This window comes from Sarcophilus harrisii, chromosome 4 (assembly GCF_902635505.1).
Source record: "Sarcophilus harrisii chromosome 4, mSarHar1.11, whole genome shotgun sequence".
Taxonomy (NCBI): Eukaryota; Metazoa; Chordata; class Mammalia; order Dasyuromorphia; family Dasyuridae; genus Sarcophilus; species Sarcophilus harrisii.
Window position 1 is genome coordinate 170,043,505 of NC_045429.1, and position 18,109 is coordinate 170,061,613.

Sequence of the window (18,109 nt, forward strand, 5' to 3'; positions counted from 1 at the left end):
TGTGTATGTACATGACCTAATACTCATATATTCTGCAAATGTGATTGTTATTTAACATAGTTTTTTTTCTCTGTGAAGTTTTGTGTCAACTGCAGATCTAATTAAGACAGATAACACATCTTCAATATAATCATCAAATTTATTGGTAAAAAATGTCCAGTAGTACAAGGCCAGCTTTGTATTCACCATCTATTGAGATGTGAAACAGGGAGATGTGTTTACTATTGTCAAGGAAGATGTTCTACATAAAATTCAAAGATAGGTTCTCCATTAATAGCTGGTTCTTCAAAATTTCTAACTGAAGACATTGTACTTAAACCGTACTTGCTACTGTCATTTTTAATGATTATTGTGATCACTCTCCATTAGTTATGCCTCTTATTATATTATAATAATTAAAATCCAGAGGACTATAAATTGAGTCCAAAACCCAAGAAAATGATTTTTAAGATACTTAAATTTTGCTTTTCATTTTTTCTTTAAAATATATCCTATAACAGATTACATAAAGTCTAGAAAGATGTTTGTGTATGTATGTTTCTGATTAATGTACATAAGTATTTACACACATACAAAACATGATAAAGATAAATCAAGAATTTGAGGGTTTTTTTTTTTTTTTTTTTTTAATTTAGTGTGTAGAGAACTCCCCGGAAAGGAAATTTCTGCAATTTATACTTTGTGTTCCTTGTGGATTATGTGTAGTAAAGTAACTTATGTAGGGTAACATAGCCAATTTGTGTCAGAGGAAGGTCTTGAATCCAGATCTTTTCCTCAAGTCTCAACTGTATCAACTATGCAGCATGCTGTCTCTCATCCAAAATATTAAACCTTTTAAAATTTGTGGTGATTTAGTTCATAAAGCCCCACTGAGTTCTCTGAAGATTTTCTATCCTTTTATTCTCAGAAATAACAATTATTTTTGTTGTGGGGTCTCCAAATAGCCTAGCTCCACTTGATCTTCTCTGATACTTTGAATCAATCTTGAAAGTCAGCTTCCAAATGTACACCCATGTGTATGTATGTACAGTATACAGAATTTCACTGCCCATTTCCAAACCATGCTACACATATACTCTGGCCATCTTCATTTCGCTCATGGGAACCTGCTCTGCCCCTTGAATGGTGGGTTCTGACAGGGGATTTTTAGCTTTCACTTGCATGAAATCAGGCCTCCACATCACTTTCTGGCCATTTCTAAATCATGTTGCCATATTTTCTCCCCTAATCTTCTATTCTTTATGTGGTTAGTCTTCCCCTATTAGAATGTAAGCTTCTTGAGAGCAAGGGTTGTTTTGCTCATATTTTATTCCCAGTGCTTGGCACATATATTATTATACATTCAAAAATGTTTTAATTTATTCGTTTATATATGTGTATATGTGTATCTATATATCATATGTGTCTATATAAAGATATAGTTGCTGCAAAAGAACACTAGAAAGGTTTTCATCTGCAGCATTCTGGCATCTTTTTCAGGCATATTGCGGGCTCCTTTTTTAGTGTTTAGCATGTCTTCCTTGGAGTACAGCTTTGACTTAATGCTGAAAAGTGCTTACTTGATTGGCACACTCATCCATTCAGTGTCATTCTATTTCATTAGTGACTGACAGAGTTGTGAGATAAATTCATTATATAAGATATAATTAATGTCTGAAGCCAAAAAGAACAGGAACTTAAAACATTTTATATTTTCCCAACTACATACAAACTCTAGTTGATAAGATATATCAGACTGAGGGTAAATCAGACTCTGGCATACTAAATTAGGTTATATACTCCATGACCATTTTTAATATAAAATATTCCATGAGGAAATTAGTTTTTAGTAAGACAACTTGATACTTTTTAAACTCAGATGATTCATATGATTTGAAAACTAGTATCCCTAGCTGCTTAGAATCCTTTTCATCACAGGTAATAGACTTCCTTTCATCTGAAAAAATTCAAGTGACTAAAAGAAACAGAAAAATGTGACTAATTTCCAATAATTTCTTTCCCATTTTTTCAGTCATACTTTTTAACATATTCAGAATATCATACAATTGATGATAAAGTTAGCCCTTGTGGTAAAAAAGTTTATGAATGTAATTTGATTTATATATCCTAAATAATCAGTGAAGAATGCCAGTATTCTTTTCTAGTTTTGTAACTACTTAAAATTTTGTAATCAGTATTTTTATTTTTTCAACTCTCAAAGAGGTATTTTTAAAAATATTAGGCAGTTGGACAGCTATTTGGTTCAGTGGCTAGAGTATTGGCCCCGAAGTCAGGAGGACCTGAGTTCAAATCCAGACTCAGATACTTAATACTTTCTAGCTGTGTGATCCTGGGCAAGTCACTTAATTCCAGTTGCCTCAACCAAAATAAGGGGGGGGGGGGGGGAGCGAGGTGGTGTAGTGGATAGAGCACCAGTCCTGAAGTCAGGAGGTCCCGAGTTCAAATTTGGCCTGAGACACTGGCCACATACTAGCTGTATGACCTTGGGCAAATCACTTAATTCTGATTGCCTTACTGCTGTCCTCCCCTCCCCTTTTTTACCACCTTCCCCCCTGCAAAATATTTGCCAATTTCTATAAATACTAAGTTACTGGTAGAAGACAAAGGCTCAACTATTAAAAACATTTTAAGCTTTTTTTGAGAATGTGATTTCTAGGCTGGTACCTAACCCAGGAGCCTTAAAAGTTACTCAGTTTCATACTTATGCCTAAATGTCAATAGTCATGGCTCTCCAGTGATTTTTTTCTTTGACTCTTTAACTTTAGCCCCTTTGTGATCATGATAAAATCTCCTAAGTATGTCCTGTTCTGAATAAAAATACAATTTTGTAGCTCCAAAATTATACCTTAATAGAGTAGGTACAACCAAAAACATGATGTTATAATTAACATTTTAGGGACTGCCAATAAATAGGAATTGATTTGCTTTACATTTTCCTTTATGAAATATGTCAAAGATTACATATTTCTAAAAAAGCAACGAACACTTTTTGTTGTTGTTTGCTTGTATTTTATTTTGCTTCTCTCTTTTTTTTTACTGGTTTGATTTGATTTTTCTGGTGCAGCATGATAGTTATACAAATATTGTATGCATATATTGGATTCAACATATATTTCTACTATGTTTATCATGTACTGGACTACTTTCCATCTAGGGGAGGGAGTAAGGGAAGGAGGGAAAAATTGGAACACAGGGTTTTGCAAAGGGTAATGTTGAAGAATTGTCCACAGATATATTTTGAAAAATAAAAAGCTTTAATAAAAATAAAAAAGCAATGAACATATATCTTATAAACATTTTTCCAATTAGGCAGGTATGGCACTTGCCCCTTTTTTTTTTTCTTTTAATGAGGAAAGAGTTCCAGGACTTTTTTTCCCCTAAATTCCAGAAACATGATTTTTCCTCAGATTTTCTAAAATGATGCTGATCTACATATAGTCATTGTTTTCATTTAATGATCAGTTTTCAATTAGAACATATGCTTCCCCTTTCATTCTCCCTTATTCTTAACCACTCCTGAAAATGGTGATGATGTTATATTCCATTGAAACAAAAAGTTTTTTTTTTAAATTAGTATACTACATTTATTCCATTTTGCATTCTAAATGTAGAAAAAAAGTGACTGATCTTTAGAGGAAATATCTTTAGTTCAACTCAATATTATTAAGTACATACCACGTGTAAGACACTGTGATACATCCTCAGCAATGAGATCAACCAAATCATTTCCAATGGAGCAGTAATGAACTGAACCAGCTACGCCCAGCGAAAGAACTCTGGGTGATGACTAAAAACCATTACATTGAATTTCCAATCCCTATATTTATGCCCATCTGCATTTTTTATTTTCTTCACAAGCTAATTGTACAATATGTCAGAGTCTGATTCTTTTTATACAGCAAAATAACGGTTTGGTCATGTATACTTATTGTGTATCTAATTTATGTTTTAATATATTTAACATCTACTGGTCATCCTGCCATCTGGAGGAGGGGGTGGGGGGTAAGAGGTGAAAAATTGGAACAAGAGGTTTGGCAATTGTTAATACTGTAAAGTTACCCATACATATAACCTGTAAATAAAAGGCTATTAAAAAAAAAAAAAAAAAAAAAAAAAAAAGACACTGTGATAGATTATAGAGATACAAAGAAAAAAAGTTCCTGGCATCAAGCTTACATTCATGTGTGTTTGGGAGTTGTGGGGAAGATAGAGGGGAATAAACATAAAAATAGGCAAATATATAAAATAAAAGTTTTGGATATACATTAGAATTTATTTCGATAATGGTTTTCTGTAGAAAGTGTGGTACACAGGATCATTTAGAAGAGAGAAAAGGAACTAGTTACCCTCCCCCTCATTTCCAAAGCTCAAAGATTCTCAGGTTTGAATGAGAACTCAAGAGATCTTCTAGTTTAAACCATAGCTAAAGTATGACTTCCTCTGCAATGCAGTAATCATCAGCCAGCTTGTGTGTAAAGTTCTTCACTAAATGAGAACTAAATTACACAAGGCAACATAGCACCCTTGGCCTGGAGTCATAAGACACTTAAATAAACTTGTGATCATAGACAAGTCACTTAACTTCTTCTGCTTCAGTTTCTTCAACTGTAAAATGGGGATGAAAAAACAGCATCTACCTTACAAGGTTGTTGTGAGGCTCAAATGAGATACTTGTTAAATGCTTAGCATAATGCCTTGCACATCATGGACACTTTAAGACTTCCAGGACAGCTCATGCAGTTTCCAAAGAGCTCTTATTGCTATGAAATTGTTCCTTTTATTTAGTTAAAATCTTATTAAAACTTTTGCCTATTGATTTTGTCTTTTGGAGCTAAGCAAAATCAATTCTAAACCTTCTTCCATCTAATAGCCCTTTAAATTTTTGAAAACTTAAAATGTCTATCCTTAGTTTTCTCTTCACCAGGTAAAATATTCCCAATTTCTTCAACATTTTTGGTGGGTGCTTAATATGAATATTTAAGTTTTAGGTCACTTGTGATCTGGTATGATTCTGCTGATGGAAGTTATTTCACAGATTCTCCTTATATTAGTAGAACTCCCTATGATGTTGAGCTCAAACAGCTCAACTGGGCCTTTATTCCATTCTTTGAGCCTGTATTTGGATACATTGCTGAATCTAAAAGACTACACCTATCCGGGAAGCAACAGTCAGTTTGTCTTGCCTTTATTTTGACCTCTGCTTAGTTATTCCCATTTAACAAATATGGTCTTTTACCTCAGGAAGGTTGTGTAGAAATCATGAAAATCAATATACAGTAGCACTATGATTATAAATGCTTATTAAATCAATACAATTAAACTTTCTCTCATGATCAGTCCTTCCTCCCCCCCAAGAAAATCTTCCCAAATCCTCACACTAATAATCATTATGTAGAATTAAAAATTCTATAGAGGAATAGGACAAGATTCTTGTTTAATCTTGGACAAATTACTTAACTTCTGAGGGTTTGTTTCCTCATGCTTTGATTTAAGGAACTAAAATCTCTTTCCTTTTATTAAATTGTAAACTCCTCAAGAACAGAAACTGTATTCATTTGTATCTCTAACTGTAAACAGAATATCCTATGTAGAATGTGCTTAAAAAATCACTTCTAATATTCTGTGGTTTTGCAGTTAATTGGGATTGAGAATAAGAGATTATTTTAGTCAATGATGCTGTACTTAAGATGCTTCTGACCACCACCTCCCTCAATCTGCCTTTTTTTAGTTCTCTCCTTTATCTCTGTATACTCTCCTTTAAGCCTTCCCTTCTCCTTACCTCCTTCTACTTCCTTATAGACAAATTTTTATACTAAATATGTATCTCATTCCCTCTTTGAACTAAATCGGATGAGATTAACATTCAGATGCTGCTCATTCCCCCTTTTCTTTCCCTCAACTGTAATAGGTCTTTTATGCCTTGCCATTTGATGTAATTTACCACATTTTACCTCCCCTTTCCTCTTCTGCTAGTAGAATCCCTTTTCCATCCCTAATTTCTTTTTTATATCGTCATGTTAAACTCAATTTATACCCTCCAAATATTCCCCTTCTAAATGCCCAAACATAAAGTTCTCAAGACTTACATGTATCATCTTCCCATGTAGGGATATAAGCATTTTAACATTTAAAAAATGTTTTTTTTTCCTTCCCTTTTTACCTTTTTTATGTTTACGTCTTATCAAAAATGATCAAAAATTCCCTATTTCATTAAATGTCCATCTTTTCCCCGAAACACAATGCTTAATTTTGCTGGGTAGTTGATTTTTGGTTGTAGTATATATCCCTCATTTTAATGATATGAACACTGAGAGGAAGAAAATGGCTTTCTAAGAGAGTGGGTTGAATACAGGGGCACATGTAAGGGTAATGTAAAAAATGTAAGATAGCAATAAAAAAATTTTTTTAAAGCATTATCTATTATGTCTTGTATAGATCTTGAAGAGGTAGTATAATAATTATATAAAAGCTTTAGAACTATATGCCAGGCTATACAATCTGGGTGTATGTAGTTCTATCACCTAACACCACTTGGATTTCGAAACCCTTTAATTCAAGCCTAGAAACAACATAATCCTAACTCTACAGTACAAACATCATGGCTTTATAGTTCCAATAAGTTACCTACTTCTCATCCTTCACTACAAAGGCTGAAATGTCCTCCTGTGATTAATCTATAAAAAGAATCACGATCTTGCACAAATGTCATATTCTCCCCTCTCCCCCCACCAGCAACTGGCAAAGGACTGTGTATGCTGTCAAACATTTTGTCCTTTCCCTCCCCTAAAATCTCCAATTTTTCCACATCCCTTTCACCTTCCCTCTCAACAGAAGGATCCCAACTATATAAATGCTTAGCTTCCCCTCTCCCTCTCTCTCATCCCAGTCTCCTTTTACTACTTGAGATTTCCATTTCAACAATTCTAGATGGTTGTCTACCTATAAATAATGGCACAGGCATATTATTAGAGTGTGCGAAATTTGTCTGACATCTTCAACAAACTTCTTTCCTTCAATATGGTGTAATAAATTTAAACTACTAATTTCAAGAATGACAGGGAAAGATAATGCTGAATGTTGGAAGGGACGTGGGAAAACGGGACACTAATACATTATTGGTGGAACTGTGAATACATCCAACCATTCTGGAGAGCAATCTGGAACTATGCTCAAAAAGTTATCAAACTGTGCATACCCTTTGATCCAGCAGTGTTACTACTGGGCTTATATCCCAAAGAGATCATAAAGAAGGGAAAGGGACCTGTATGTACACGAATATTTGTGGCAGCCCTCTTTGTAGTGGCTAGAAACTGGAAACTGAGTGGATGCCCATCAACTGGAGAATGGCTGAATAAATTGTGGTATATGAATATTATGGAATATTATTGTTCGGTAAGAAATGACCAACAGGATGATTTCAGAAAGACCTGGAGAGACTTAACTGATGCTGAGTGAAATGAGCAGGGCCAGGAGATCATTATATACTTCAACAACAATACTATATGATGACCAATTCTGATGGACTTGGCCATCCTCAGCAATGAGATCAACCAAATCATTTCCAATGGAGCAGTAATGAACTGAACCAGCTACGCCCAGCGAAAGAACTCTGGGTGATGACTAAAAACCTTTACATTGAATTCCCAATCCCTATATTTTTGCCCTCCTGCATTTTCGATTTCCTTCACAGACTAATTGTACAATATTTCAGAGTCTGATTCTTTTTGTACAGCAAAATAACGGTTTGGTCATGTATAGTTATTGTGTATCTAATTTATATTTTAATATATTTAATATCTACTGGTCATCTTGCCATCTGGGGGAGGGGGTAGGGGGAAAGAGGGGAAAAATTGGAACAAGAGGTTTGGCAATTGTCAATGCTGTAAAGTTACCCATACATATAACCTGTAAATAAAAGGCTATTAAATAAAAAAAAGATAAAAAAATAAAAAATAAAAAACTACTAATTTCAGAAATAGTTTATAGCTGGAAGATTCTTTCTATTTGTTAAAATGATAATGAATTATAGTATAATTATATATAAATATATATATATATATATAACTATAATTGTCATGCAACTTTATAAAATCAAGATTAGGTAGTATACCAGTAAGAATTCAGAGAGACATTCTTAGTTTAATACATAAATTATGCTCAGGTTAAAGTTAAGTATTTGGGATAAATTATCACTGTACCTTTTAGAGATTTAGAGATAATTTAGAGATTAAAACAGAACTCATCATTTCTCTTTCTACTCTAAACCCTCTGCTTTGGTTGACTTTGCTATTTTGTCTTCAGCTGTTTCCTCCAGCCTCCCCCTCCTCCATCTAATCATTTTTCTCCACTTTCTAAAATTTGTCCTTTTTCCACTCACACAACCACATCTCTGATCGAGTTCCTCAGATTAGCTGCAAGTTGCCTATGTGATCTTGCTTCTAGTCATCTCCCAGACCATACAATCTTCAGAGCTGCCACGTTGATTTTCCTAGAGCACAAATATGTTGCTCCCTACTCAAGTTACAAATATTCTCAGTTACCTTTATGATCACATACAAATCCCCAAGTTTGGCATTTAAGGTACTTCACTCTGACTCTACTAGAACCTTTCTAGGCTCATTAATTATACTTTGATATCCCTGATACTCTCTACAATTCAAATAGACTTAATTCCATTTCCTCACACAACAAACCAATGCCTGCCTTCATGACACTGAATAGTCTGTTTCCCATAGAAATGTATTGTCTCATCTCCACCCCACAAAATCTCTACCTTCATTCAGTACTCAGATCTAGGGCTACCTCCTACATAAGACCTGACTTCCCTATCAAAAATTATCTTATATTTTATTTGTTCTTATATATAACTATGATGTCAGTGTTCTTTTCACACAAATATAATGCAAGGTATTTGAGAATAGGAATCGTTTTTGTTTTGGTTTTTTCTTTGTAATGCCTAGTACACAGTGCCTGGCACATGGTAATAAATGTAATAAAAAGAATGTGTATACGTGTATTAGTGTGTATATATATACATACATATATATACACATACCTAAAAATAAATTTTAAAATAAAAAATGAATGCATCTAAATTAAATCTTCTTGATTAGTATAGTAAGGCAATGCAGAAATATCTATTTCCCCACATCAGCAAATCATGATTTTAAATGTTGTTTTTTTCAAAAATAGGATTTCTAATACACCTAAACTCCAAAAGGCATTGAGGAAGTTTATAAAAAGTAAATGTGTTAATTAAGAATAAAAGCTGGACAAAGACACTTAAAAGAACAGAAGGAAAAATTTTTACCAGGCATTTGAGATGTGATCATTCCTATAGGTAGACATTGGATTTGGCTTTGTTTCCTAGCCTCTAATCAACTTCCCCACCCCCCCCCCCCAAAAAAAAAGCAGGAAAAAGTCACTGTTTGACACCATCTTTCCCCTCAAAAAAATTATCCATAACTTATTATAAATGCTGCAAACTAGAAAAAGGACTGGATCAAGAGAATGCTCAGGCTCCAGTCTAGCTCTTACACTTTTGTACACTTTTTATGGCTTCTATGACCTTGGGTAAATCATAATACCTACCTGGGCTTCAATTACATCATCTATAAAATAAGAGGATTGGATGAGGTGTTCTATATGGCTTCTTCCATCTCTTATATTCAATTATTCCATATGCAAGATATTTCATATATTAGAGTCCAATCTCCTCAGTGACAAAGAAATGTTATTCAAAATGTTACATCTGGACATTTTTAAATCAAAAAATTAGTTTCCTTATTCCTTAATAGCCAGTTTTTTAAAGGAAGACTTTTTTTTTTTTTTTTTTGCTCAGGCAATTGGGATTAAGTGACTTGCCCAGGGTCACACAACTAGGCGATATTAAGTATCTGAGACCAGATTTGAATTCAGGTCCTCCTGACTTCAGGGCTGGTGCTCTAACCATTGCACTACCTAACTGCCCCTAAAAGGAACACTTTCATCCCAGTTTTTAGAATCAATCTATTCACAAAACAAAACAAAAAAATCAATGCAATGATGCCGTTTAAAAAAAAATTAGTAATTTGTTGTTCAGTCATTTCAGTTATGACTGATTCTTCATGTCCCTATTTAGATTTTCTTGGTCTCATTTTATGGATGAGGAACTGAGATAAACAGGGTTAAATATCTTGTCTATGGTCACACAGCTAGTTAAGTGTCTGAGACCAGCTTTGAATATAATGTCAACTTTTAAGCAGTTGTGCTAATGGACAAATATTCAAGCTGTCTAGACACTTTTTTTTTTAATTTTAAAAGATTTCATCTCTGTATTCAGGTTTTAGTTCAGAAAAGCCTAGCTTTCAAAAATGGAAAATATCAGAGGGCAACGAAGTCCATCTTAGCCATTAGCAAATAGTTAAAACAACGAATATTGCCTTTCTGTGAGTGCCTTTAATTATACATATGAGAATAATTTCTTGCCCTGCAATTTAAAATCTACAGCTTTCATTATATGTTTATCATAATCCATGTGATTTTCCTAATTGGCATATCACTATGTATTTTTTGTTGCATCTTCCTGTAGTCATCAATTGCAGACTACGCTACAATAGTATAAGGATAGATTTAATGAACTTGATAAAATGTTCAAGACTATTAAGCCTCATTAATTTGTATCATATAAGGATGCCATATTATATAAGGATAATCTTTTACTTAAGTGATTTAGAACAGTAAGCTATTTTAAAAAATGCTCTCATGAATCCTGTTTTTAAAAAAATATATCACTTAGGTCTTTCATTTCCATTATTATTTAATTTTTTTAATCAACTAGCAAGTTAAGTTATATATTTTCTGCTTTTACATAAAAGTAATGTCTCTATCTTTCTGAACAGTAAGTATATCTATTCTGGAAACAGGAAGACAAAAAGGGAAAAATTAATTTTGAAGTGGTTTTAATAGCTATTTTTCTTTGTGAGTGGTAGTTTAATACTCAGCTGGGCATTCACACATGTTTAAGACAAAGTTTCTATTCTTCTAGGTGGCTGAATTTACTATTCTAAATTCTCAGGTTGGAAGAATTTGTTAGATTAAATTGGGAACTGAGAAAAAGTTGTTTGTTTTTGGTGATGGGATTAAAGCATCATTTGATTAGAAGTTAGGAATACTAACTCAAAAATTCAGGAAAAAATGATTTTCTATCTTTTGTCATTTCAATTTCCTCTTATTTTTCTACAAGAAAATCTATTTAAAAGATATTTTGGGGCAGTTTTGAGTGTTTAGAGCAGAAGGAGAACCTCAGATATTTGACAAGTTTAGAGGTGTTTCTCAGTTCTGATTGTGAATCAGGTCGTTGGTGTTATTGTTTTTTCAATTTACTTTTCCAATTAACTGGAGATATATATAGGTTACATCACATGATGGTGACAAATAGTCGTGGATCTCTCTCCTCTTAGCTACTTTGGTCTCTATGTCACACTACCACCATGCTAGCTCCAGCTCTCTTCATTTCTTACCTGGACTATTGCAATAATTGCCTATCAGTCTCCCTGCCTCAAGCCTCTCCTTTCTCGAAGTCATCCTCCATACAGCTTATCAAATTGATAGAAGTCTATTTCTCATCCTCCAGTTCAAGCTTCAGAAGCTCTCAGTTGCCTCTGGGATAAAATGTAAAAATTCTGTTTATCATTTAAATCCCTTTACCAGTTAACTTGCTGCATTCCATGATTATACCTGCACTTCCTTAGAGCTTGCTAGCCCTTTTCTGAATAAAGCATTCCTTTAACCCCAGCTACAATCATTTGTATCTCCTACAAAGTCTTTCTGAAAATCCAGACTTTTTAGAACTCTCCCCCAAATATGAGTAATTTAATTTGAATATACCCATTATGATCAGTGAAAGTCTGGTAGTACTCCTGCTTCCCTTAATTAACACTACAATGGATTTGACCTTCCATAGGGTAAAACTCTTTTGCATTTGGATCACCCTTAAACTGGTACCTGATAAATGCTTAAAAACTGAACTGGAGAAAATGAAAAAGATGTTTGCCAGCATTCTTACTGAGCTTTAATTATCGATGGTGGAAAACACCATGTGTGGATTCTGCCATCTTAGTAAGTGGAAAATGGGATGATAAAATCAAAGCAGCAGACCTGACAAATACAAATCAAAGAAATCAGTGCCAGAGTTCCTATAATTCCAAAGGTTCATAAAGATTAAATTTTAAATATTTTAGGATGGAAAATTGCTACCAATTAAAAAAAAAAAAAAAAACACATTCCCCCAAAGGGGCTACCAATCCATGTACCTGCCTTTCCCCTTTCTGCTAAAACTTTGATAGCCAAAATCTGTCTCAAAGGTTTCTTTGAAAATTAGAAAAAGGCAAACTTCTGCAGTTTTCTATAAACCATGTTTTCTTAATCATAAAATGTACTGAAAAGTATAGTGACTCCCAATTTTCCTTACTTCCTTTAAGGTAAAATTTCTTACCTTCTGCCAAAAGCCTTCCCTTTCAAAATTGTCTTCAATTTATCCTTTGCCTCAGTGCAGAGTTATTTGTGTATTGTCTTTCCATTAGACAGTTGAGGTCTTTGAGGACAGGGCCTAGTTTTTCCCTTTTTTTTTTTTTTTTTTTTTAATCCACAGTATTTAATAGTTCCTGATATACAACAGAAATCTGTTGACTCAATTTTAAAACTGTACTATTTTACTGAATCATATACTTAGTTTTAAAAGTCTTTCTTCTGATAGTGTTTCTTTGTAATATGGTAGTCATAAAAAGATTCACTGACAAAACCACAGTTCTGATTTACAATATCAATTGAAATGATTGCTACAGAAATGAAGGGTGCACTGGGTACAGAAACAAAATTGAAGAGACTCCCCATAAATGAGTATCTCCAAGTGTTTCTTTTTACGTGTTTTTGTTTTTGCTAAGGCAATTGGGGTTAAGTGACTTGCCTAAGGTCACACAGCTAGGAAGTGTTGTGTCTGAGGCCAAATTTGAACTCAGGTCCTCCTGGCTTAAGGGCTGGTGTTCTATCCACTGTGCCACCTAGCTGCCTGTCTTATTTCTTTTTATTATAACACTAAGATATTATATTACAGCTTGAAATTCGTCGTTACTGGAGATAAGTCTAGCAAAGAAAGCCCAAGAGAGTAGAGTGCATATTTTGTTTTATTATTAAATGCATTTCCTTGAGGTAGTCTATTTGAGTGAATTAGTCCAATTATAAGCATCAGATTGTCTGAAGTAGAGATTCTTGGTGGCGATCAGCTGTTCCAACAAAGATGGATCAACAATACTGTGAGAAAATTGTTTATGGAAATATAAATTCTAAGGTGAAAAGGGGCATGGCAGGCTCACATAGTCAATTTCCTGTTCGTGGTATTCTTATTTTTTGGCATAGCATACCTTTCTTCCTTTTGCCCACCTTCCCCAAGTGATTTTTTAAAAATAAATGGCTCCTTATCAAAATGTGATTTACCCCTGTTCTTGGAAATCATGTTATACTATCATTGTGAATGTAGGGGTGGAAAGAAAAATAAGGTCTATTATGTCATGTTTTTTGTGTCCTGACTAGTAACAATGCTAGTTTTTCCCTTCTTATATATACTTAACATTCCTTGTGTAATCAAAACATTTATAAAATTATTCTACATTTCTCCATTACACTTTTTTTTTTCTTTTTTTGTTTTGTTTTGTTTTTTTGTTTGTTTTTATTTAATAGCCTTTTATTTACAGGATATATGCATGGGTAACTTTACAGCATTAACAATTGCCAAACCTCTTGTTCCAATTTTTTACCTCTTACCCCCCCACCCCCTCCCCTAGATGGCAGGATGATCAGTAGATGTTAAATATATTAAAATATAAATTAGATACACAATAAGTATACATGACCAAAACGTTATTTTGCTGTACAAAAAGAATCAGACTCTGAAATATTGTACAATTAGCTTGTGAAGGAAATCAAAAATGCAGGTGTGCATAAATATAGGGATTGGGAATTCAATGTAATGGTTTTTAGTCATCTCCCAGAGTTCTTTTTCTGGGCATAGCTGGTTCAGTTCATTACTGCTCCATTGGAAATGATTTGGTTGATCTCGTTGCTGAGGATGGCCTGGTCCATCAGAACTGGTCATCATATAGTATTGTTGTTGAAGTATATAATGATCTCCTGGTCCTGCTCATTTCACTCAGCATCAGTTCGTGTAAGTCTCTCCAGGCCTTTCTGAAATCATCCTGTGGTCATTTCTTACATAAGAGTAATATTCCATAATATTCATATACCACAATTTATTCAGCCATTCTCCAACTGATGGACATCCATTCAGTTTCCAGTTTTTAGCCACTACAAAAAGGGCTGCCACAAACATTCGTGCACATACAGGTCCCTTTCCCTTTATAATCTCTTTGGGATATAATCTCTCCATTACACTCTTAAAACTAAATGAAAATAATGTAGCAGTCACAAAAGCTCTACCACTGCAAAAAAATTAGGCTCTTCTTAAAAAATTTAGCACTGTTTTCAAAGGGATTGTATTTCTAGGATAAAATACTGTGTAATACTGTGTGTATATACTGAATCCATAGTTAATGAAGACAGATTTCATAATCAAATTTTTTTGACTCATTCATCTATATATTGCAAAAAAGAATTTGACTCATATTCAAAGGTAGAATTTAAAGTAACCTGTTTTTAAAATTAAAAAATGAAAATCATTTTAGATTTAGACATTTAACTAGTCATTTATTTTCTCCCTTTTATAGACTTATGACTCCATCAAGTGAGATCAGATTTGTCCATAAAGAAATGGGCATAATACCAAGTTGGGGTGGAACTGCCCGACTGATTGAAATTGTTGGCAGCAGACAAACTCTCAAAATATTGAGTGGGGCTCTCAAATTGGAGTCTACAGTAGCCCTGAAAATAGGAATAGCTGATGAAATTCTACAATCATCTGATGAAAGTCAATCTTTAGAAGAAGCACGAAGATGGCTACAACAGTTTATCAGTGGTCCACCAGAAGTAATTAGAGCTTTGAAGACTGTGGTTTCATCAGGGAGAGAACTTGCTTTAGAAGAGGCATTAGAGACTGAAAGAGACATTTTAAGCACACTTTGGGGTGGACCTGCTAATTTGGAAGCTGTTGCTAAAAACAAAAAATTTAACAAGTAGTTTGTAGAGACCATATTTTATAAACACTTCCTACTAAAAAATGTTTTAAAAACTTAAGTATAACATTTATATTGTATTAAACATAAGCCGTAGCAATTTTTCTATATTGGGAGGAAATTATCATTTGTTACTCTAATCTGATTAAAAGTACATCTTAAAACAGAAAACTATACTTATCCTGAAAGTTGTCGAGAAATTGTTTTATTTTTCATTAAATAACCAAGATGAGAACACTAAAAGCTGTTTTCGATTCTTTCTTATCTATTAATATTATGTTCATTCCTTTCCTCTTAGAAGAATATAGGTTGGCTATATGTGCCAAATATCTTCTGTTTATACTAGAAAATTAGATTTTGTTAGTTTTGCTTTTTGTTTTGTTTTTACAAAGGAATAGTTAGATGAGGCATATTGGTTAATAACTGGTGTAACAAACAAGGGGCATGAATAAAGCTTTTTAGAAATCTGGTCAAAAAGATCAGCATTGTGAACAGATAGGAAACTGAATTTTAGAATTAGAATCTAAATCCCATTAGAACTGTGACTTCCATAACCCTGCAGTCTCTTAACCATTACCTCAGCGTCAACTTGTAAAAAGAGGGGGCTACATGCTGGCCTTTAAGATCCTTTCTAGCTCTATTTCTATGATCCAGTGATTAATAAGGGAAAAAAAAATTCTCTACAATTACATTGATCTCGTCAACCTATTGAAAAATAAAATGCTAGTTTCACACTGCTGGAGTATTTTTGCTTGTTGCTACATCAGTGTCTATCCCATTAACCACAGTGTATGCAAGACTAAAAACTTTAGCCTTCATGTAAGAGAAATCAAGGAATAAACTTAAAAACTATGCTGGAAGGAAACTCAGATGATTTAAGCCCAAATCATAAAGGAATATTATCTACCTGCTAGAGTACATCCTACCAAGTTTTCATTCACTCAAAAATGGAGAATAGGCTCTAGCAGCCCATGTTATTTCTGGAAGAATCTGGAAGTTTTCACTAAATTGAGTTGTAATCTGACTTGTCTGCAATTTTTTACCAAGTGTTCCTTTTTATACCCTCCCTACCACTATATTAAACCAAGACTAATCCCACCTTCCTTTACCTTTCAAAAATTTAATGATATTCCCATTCTCACTCCCAATAAACCTTTTTTTTTAATTAAACAACTCCATGATGGAAATTCCCCAGATCCTTCAACTAAGTACTTGCATAGCATGGCATAGCTTTGAATTCCTCATCATCCTCTGAATATGCTTCTACTTGTCAATACCCATCCTAAAATGATACCCAGAAATAAAACTCTATTTAGCCTGTTTAGTATAGATTATAATAGGACCACAACTTTCATGTCAAACCTAGTTTCCTATTAATGCAATATAAGCTAAATTTAAATATTTTGTCTATCATGTCAAACTTGACTGCTTAAAATCAGTCAATAATCCCCTCGGTCTTTTTTAATATGAATTTTTATCTAGTAAAACCTGTAACATAATACAGATTTTAGCATTTGTTCCTCAATTTTTTGTCCTCATTGTGCTAACTTGTCAAGATCTTTTCAAATCCTAATTTTTTATTCAATATTTTAGCTATCTTCCTTATTTTTCTTTTGAATAAGCAACAAATGTCTTTTGATTCTTACAACCATAAAAAGGTAGGTATAATTATTTTCTCCATTTTATAATTGAAGAAACTGAGGCATGCCAAGTTAGGTGCCTTGTTTGTACTGTTGGTGTCTGAGGTAGATTTGAACTCCGGTCTCTTGACTCTATAACCAGTGATTATATTCACAGTGCTATCAGCCGTTTCCAACATGAAAGCAGTACCATGTTTTTATCCATATTATTTATAAAAATGTTGAACAGAATGGGATCAAAAGGAGAAAGATGGCAATTGATACTTCAGGTCAAGATACATGTTCGAGGTACTGTGCCTGAGAAAACCTCTTTCTTGGTTGATATGGGACCCAATAATCAATTTGCAGACAATTTTTTACTGTAAGCCATCTTATACATCTTCATCTTCTCCACAGTGCTATTAAGAGAAACACTAACAAATATCTTGCTGGCATCCAAATATTCCACACCATCACATTTACTAGATATCATCCTGTATTAATCCTATTGGGAGTGCTGATATGTCTGTATTAACTTTCACCAACATTAATTCATCTCAGATAGGATCCACCAGACCTTCTAAAAAGTAATCTAGAAGTAATCTACAAAGGTAAGCAGGTCCATTCGAAATCTAGGAATCCTAAAGGAGTTGGAATAGTACATCACAATGCTTTGATCTATGTCTGATCCAGAAAATGCTGTAATTGTTTGGAGCACAAGGAATCACCACAAGTCTCCACTGGCACCAAGTCATTGGGTATCATTCAGTAGTGGAAATAGGGCACATCAGATAAGATACAGCAAACCACTCTATATTATCTAGGCAGAAATCCTGTGAGGGAAGGTCACAAGATCATAGATACAGAACTGGAAGCAAATTGAGATCAATTACTCCAATATCATTTAATAGATGTAGAAACTAAAAACCAGAGAGGTAAAATGTCAAAAGTAGTTAAGTAACAGAACCAGGATTTAATAGTCCATGAAGAATTCTTGATACTTGATTGTAAAAGGCTTGCCTCTATCCCATGAAAAAGGCTGAGAAGTTTCCCCAAAGACTGGTAGGAGCTCCTCTGTGGTTTGATTCAATTGTTGCTGGAGTATTACTCCTAAGTCTGTGTCAAATATAATAAAGTTCTAGTAGTAATAAAAAATTGTTAGTCAGAAAGACTCATGATTGACAATAAGAGGACTTCCAAAGTTATTTATACGTAAAGGTAATGAAAAATCTCATATCCATGTAAAATGCCAAGTCAAAGACCTAAATATGTGAGTTGGTAAAATACAAAAACAAATTCAGAACTATTTAAAGCTATCAGAATGGC

The 18,109-nt window shown here is 33.7% G+C and overlaps 1 protein-coding gene across 3 annotated transcripts in view; it reads left to right on the forward strand.

The window, feature by feature from the left end:
- The window catches only part of ECHDC1 (ethylmalonyl-CoA decarboxylase 1), a 53,310-nt gene extending 37,592 nt beyond the window's left edge, over positions 1-15,718 (forward strand). For all 3 annotated transcript variants that reach the window (XM_031964307.1, XM_012549323.3, XM_031964309.1), the window contains one exon: positions 14,760-15,718. In XM_031964307.1, the coding sequence (XP_031820167.1) occupies positions 14,760-15,168 (409 nt within the window). In that variant the 3' untranslated portion in view covers positions 15,169-15,718. The remainder of the gene's footprint in view (positions 1-14,759) is intronic.
- The last annotated feature ends 2,391 nt before the right edge of the window (positions 15,719-18,109 follow it).